General features: G+C 40.6%; 1 protein-coding gene across 1 annotated transcript; it reads left to right on the plus strand.

Moving 5' to 3' along the window:
* Positions 1 to 4,791: 4,791 nt before the first annotated feature.
* On the plus strand, positions 4,792 to 5,418 carry LOC112528975. The gene has a single exon (XM_025140061.1). It carries the CDS (start codon positions 4,792 to 4,794, stop codon positions 5,416 to 5,418), a length of 627 nt encoding a protein of 208 aa, XP_024995829.1.
* Positions 5,419 to 6,033: the final 615 nt, after the last annotated feature.

Genomic DNA, 6,033 nt, shown 5'->3' on the forward strand with positions numbered 1-6,033 from the left:
TTCGGGACCAGAGGCCCTCTGGACGACCAGAGCCTCTTGTTGTATAAACCAGAGCTCTGGACTCCAAGTCTTTCGGGACCAGAGGCCCTCTGGACGACCAGAGCCTCTGGTTGTACTGCGCTCTGGGCGAAATTCTGGCAGATTTTTGAGCTAACAGTCTAATTCACAAATAAGCGATTCTTTATGTTTTGTTTCGTCTAATATTTGTATTTTTTTATAAAATATATAATTATAAGCTTTGGTATAATATCACTAAGCCTTGTCGCTTATTTTTTTAGAATAAATTTTCTTTTCAGGAAGGTCGGTAGCTGTCCAAGGGAAAGATAAAGCAGTTTAGATCTGCTTGTAGGATTCCAAATCCTGGATATCTTTTTGGTACTTGTTGTGCATATATCTTCTTGAGTTGTATCTATATATATAATACTTTTCGGTAGATATATTTGTATTTTTGGACCCGACTTAGAGTACCGAAAATCGTTGGTTGCAGGCTTTGTTATTTTATTTTTGGTGGAAATCTACAACATATATCCCGTATTTGCTTGGAGATTGTTTTATGGAAAATCTTTTGGATAAATAGTTTCTATTTATTAAGAATTAGCGTAACCGATGTTACAATTATGGTATCAGAGTCGCGGTTTAAGCGATCTGAATATCAGAAATGGTATTTAGACTTAAACCTAGGCACTGAGATCGTATAGTAACTAGGCAATGATTTATACGGGATACGGACCTGTAGGAGAAACCTAAGTTGGGTTGGGACCAAGGGTAGGATTGTGTTTAACATAGATGTGTTGTTTTCACAGCAAAAATGTCGGAGCATGATGAGCAAAGTCAAACACAAAATGTTGGGGAAAACAACCCCACACTGAATATAAATGCTCCAGAAGATGCCGAGAACGATGAAAATCCCGCTTTGTCCCCTCGTACAAAACGACTATTGAAACTTTTGGATGATCGATTGACAACGGCTCTAGAATGACAGCATCAAGAAATGGAGCGACGCTTTGAGGAAGAACGTAATCAAAACAATCCCATGGAACCCGACAATCGTGGTAAGCATTCAAACGAAGTCGGAGATGCACTGAAACCTAAGTCCGACCGGGTTTCATTTAAAACTTTCAAAAGCTGTGGTGCTATAGAATATGCGGGGCAATCAAATCCTGAAATGGCGATGCAATGGATCCAGAACACGGAAAAGGTGTTCCGAATTACCGAGGTATTGGATAGAGATAAAGTAAAATATGCATCTGCGATGCTCATAGAGCGATCCCTGGTGTGGTGGAATGCCACGTATGAGTCTTTAGACGCGACAACACGTAACAGTTTGACATAGGACGAATTTCAGAAAAAGTTCTTTGAACAATATTGCCCTGTTGACCTACAAAGGCATCTTGAAAAGGAGTTCTTGGATTTGAAGCAAGGTAAGATGACTATACTTGATTATGAAACTAAATTCAACAAGAAGACACGATTCACATAACGATTCCTGAGCTCCGAACATGATAAGATCGAACATTTCATTGGAGGACTACAGAAGGAGATTCGAAGTTTTGTGGTAAGTCGTGATGGTTCCAGTTTTAGCAAGATAGTTGAATACGCTCGGCATTGTAAGTATGAATTATCCATTCCTGATGAAAATGAACCGATGTCGAAACGTCCACGAACTGAGAGGATGATGTCTACCCCAACACAGCGGTTCTCTCGATTTTCCAACCAGAGGAGAATTCAATCTCAGAGTACCCCACGTGTATCCTCTCAGGCATTTAGCCTTCAGTCAAGCACACCAAGAGACTGTCGGAGGTGCGGAAAGACACACCAAGGCCTGTGTGATACGGATAGATCTGTCATTAAATGCTTTTGTTGCGGTGAAGCGGGTCACGTTAGGATGAATTGTCCCCAGAGAGATCGTGCATGCTTTTCCTACAGATTGTTAGGGCATCGTATTAAAGATTGTCCCCGTATAAAAAAAGATGAAAGCAAAGCCTCGGTACAACAACCAACGAGAGTGGGTACTTCAACCCAAAAGGAGGAGGTGCCCAGGGCACGAGCCAGGGCTTTTCAAATCACAGAGGAGGCATTGAAGGAACTGGACGTCATAACAGGTATTTTCCTTCTCAATGATAGACCTGCATGTATTTTATTTGACTCGGGAGCCATGAATTCTTTTCTGTCACTTTATTATACTCAGTACCTCGATTATGTGCCAATCATGCTTGAAAAACCTTTTAATATCGACACTGCAAACGGAGTAACACTCGTAGCTGATAAAGTTTATAAAGACTGTAAATTAGACTTAGATGACCATGAGTTCACGGTCGATTTGATTCCAATGGATATTCATAACTTTGATGTGGTAATTGGTATGGATTGGTTGACGAAGAACCGAGAAGAAATCATTTGCTCGCGGCGAATGGTACAAATTCCGATGGAAAATGGAGAATTCTTACATGTCTATGGTAAACGACGAGTGATCGACCTTAAATTAATCTCCATACTCAAGGCTCGACATTATTTAACTAAAGGATACTCGTCTTTCTTAACGTATGTCCTAGATTCGACATAGGAGATGAAGAAGAAGACTCTGGACAATGTACCAATAGTACGTGAATACCCGGACGTGTTTCCTGAAGACTTGCCTGGATTGCCACYAGATAGGCAAGTGGAGTTTAGAATCGACTTGATACCGGGTGCAACACCGATAGCGAAGACTCATTATCGTCTAGCGCCTCCAGAAATGAAAGGAATGATGGATCAACTACAAGAGCTATTGGATAAAGATTTCATACGATCGAGCACTTCACCATGGGGTGCTCCGGTGTTGTTTGTCAAGAAGAAAGACGGATCTTTTCGGATGTGCATCGATTATCGTGAGCTGAATAAGGTAACAATTAAGAATAAGTATCCGTTACCCCGTATTGATGATTTGTTTGATCAGCTTCAAGGTACAAAGTTCTTCTCCAAGATTGATCTCGGATCAGGTTATCACTAGCTAAAGGTACGAGAGGAGGATGTACCTAAGACTGCTTTCCGTACGAGATATGGGCATTATGAATTTCTGGTGATGCTTTTCGGTCTCACAAATGCCCCAGCTGCGTTTATGGACTTAATGAATCGACTATGTTGTTCGATGCTCGATAAGTCTGTAATTGTATTCATTGATGACATTCTTGTGTACTCGAAGTCTGAGACTGATCACGCAACACACCTTCGATAGATGCTGGAGTTGTTGAGAAAAGAACGACTTTATGCTAAATTTTCAAAATATGAATTTTGGCTACGTCAGGTACAATTCTTGGGACATACCGTGTCCGGTGACGGTATCTCTGTGGATCCTGCCAAGATTGAAGCAGTGCAAAAATGGGAGCAACCCAAGAATGCCTCAGAGATTCGGAGTTTTCTCGGCCTAGCGGGATATTACCGACGTTTCATTCGGGATTTCTCTAAGATTTCTTTTCCTCTCACTTCCCCTACCCGTAAAGATGCAAAATTTGTGTGGACCAAAGATCAAGAAAAGGCATTTCAGACTTTGAAAGATTTTTTGACACACGCACCAACTCTTTCTTTACCTGAAGGTAGTGAGGATTTTGTAGTTTATAGTGATGCCTCACGATTAGGACTTGGTTGTGTATTGATGCAGAAAGGAAGGGTCATCGCTTATGTGTCACGTCAATTGAAGGAATACGAAAAGAATTACCCCACTCATGATCTTGAGTTGGCAGCGGTGGTCTTTGCACTTAAATTGTGGCACCACTATCTTTATGGCACAAAATGTCAACTCTTCACCGATCATAAAAGTCTAAAATACTTGTTCCATCAACAGACTTTGAATATGCATCAGCAGCGTGCTATGGAGCTCATTAAGGATTACGACTGTGAGATACTCTATCATCCGGGTAAAGCCAACGTAGTGGCGGATGCTTTGAGTCAGAAAGCATACACGAATCATGTATGTTATGCTATCACTCATATGTCTATGAAAACCAATCTGTTCGATGATATACGAAAATGGCAGCACGAGGCTTTGAAGCCTGAGCATGTCAAGTCGGAACAGATGGTGGGTCATGTCGACTTTTTATCTGAAGACTCTCGTGGTTTGAAAGTCTTTAAGACCCAAATCTGGGTCCCTAGATTTGGTGGTTGACGATATACTGTATTGGCTGAGACGCATAATTCGAGAATGTCTATCCATCCAGGAAGCACTAAGATGTACTATGATCTTCGTATTGATTACTGGTGGCCGGGGATAAAAACCGATATTACACATTATGTTGAGCAGTGTATTACCTGTATGAAAGTGAAGGCTGAACATCAAAAGCCATACGGGAGTTTACAGCCTTTAGAGGTTCCAGTGTGGAAATGGAAGGAGTTAACAAGAGACCTAGTTACGAAGTTGCCAAAGACTCAGCGACAGCATGATAGTATTTGGGTCATTGTGGACCGGTTGACGAAATCTGTGCATTTTCTTCCCATTCTAGAATCGTATCCGTTGGATAAGTGGGCACGACTTTATATTGATGAAATTATCGCTCGACATGGTATACCGACTAAAATCATCTCTGATCGTGATTCACATTTCACGTCTAAATTCTGGTCGGGGTTACAACGAGAACTTGGGACGCAGTTGGCCTTCAGCACCACGTATCACCCTCAAACTGACGGGCAATCTGAGCGCACATTCATACTTTAGAGGATATGCTTCGTGCCTGTATTTTAGAGTTCGGTGGTATCTGGGATACTCATCTGCCATTAATTGAATTTTCTTACAACAACAACTACCATTCGACAATTGGAATGGCACCGTTTGAGGCCATGTACGGTCGTAAGTGTCATACGCCTCTGTGTTGGAGAGAAACCGGAGAAAAGATACTTGCTGGACCCGAACTTGTACAAATCACACACGACAAAATACAGGTGATTCGAGAGAGAATGAAAGCGGCTCAGGACCGACAAAAGTCATACGCTGATCACCGCAGAAGACCGATCGAGTTCTCAGTCGAAGATTTGGTCATGTTGAAGGTTTCCCTGTGGCGTGGAGTATTACGGTTTAGAAAGAAAGGTAATCTCAGTCCTTGTTTTATCGGTCCATTCAAGATTATTGAACGGGTCGAGAAACAAGTTTACCGTTTAGAACTACCCGAAGAATTAACGGGTATACATGATGTTTTCCATGTCGGTTATCTACGAAAATGTTTGAGCAAACATGAGGAAGTAGTACCATTATCGGAAGTTAAGATAAATGAAAAGCTTCGATATGCCGAAGAGCCCAAAAGTATCTTGAAAGAGCGAACAGTGAAATTGCACAATAGAGAGGTAGATTTGGTATTAGTGAAGTGGAAACATCATCATGGGACAAATTGGACATGGGAACGCAAAGATGAGATGATGACTAAGTACCCTTCATTATTATTGCAATCATGATTTCGAAGACGAAATCTTAAAAAGGGGAGGTATTTGTAACATCCAACTTTCTAAAAGTCCATTTAAGTTGCTAAGCATGTTTAATTAAGTTAGTATAGTATTTTATGGATTAGTACTTACTTAAGTTAGATTGGAATATGGACTTCTGGATCGAGTTAGAGGTTGGAATTTTATATTTAAGCTTCTTATATATCAATTATGAGATCTGGAAAGTTTTGTGCGAAACGGAGTTGAAACGACCAAGTTACGTATGAGGGACTAAATCTGTCAACTATGGCAAACTAGGTGGACTGTTGAACAAAACAGGTCAAAACCGTGCCTAGCTCTCTAAATCAGTCATATTTTCTCACCTCTAGAACTCTCACACACTCAAGGTGTGATTTACACACACTTAAGATTAATCTTTCAATCCTTGATAATCAATGTTAGATTCTTGAGGATTATGTGTTAATCATCAAATGTATGCTTCTAATTACAAGTTTATTTCAAGTAGAAGTGTTAATTTAGAGGCTAGGTTCTACATTTGAAAGATTATAAAAGATAATGTTGATTAATGTGTGAATTTGAAGCTAAATTGGGTAAAATCTGCAACATGCAGTGAGTTATAAAGCTGGA

The sequence above is a fragment of the Cynara cardunculus genome (assembly GCF_001531365.2).
Source record: "Cynara cardunculus var. scolymus isolate 2C chromosome LG 16, CcrdV1, whole genome shotgun sequence".
Lineage (NCBI taxonomy): Eukaryota > Viridiplantae > Streptophyta > Magnoliopsida > Asterales > Asteraceae > Cynara > Cynara cardunculus.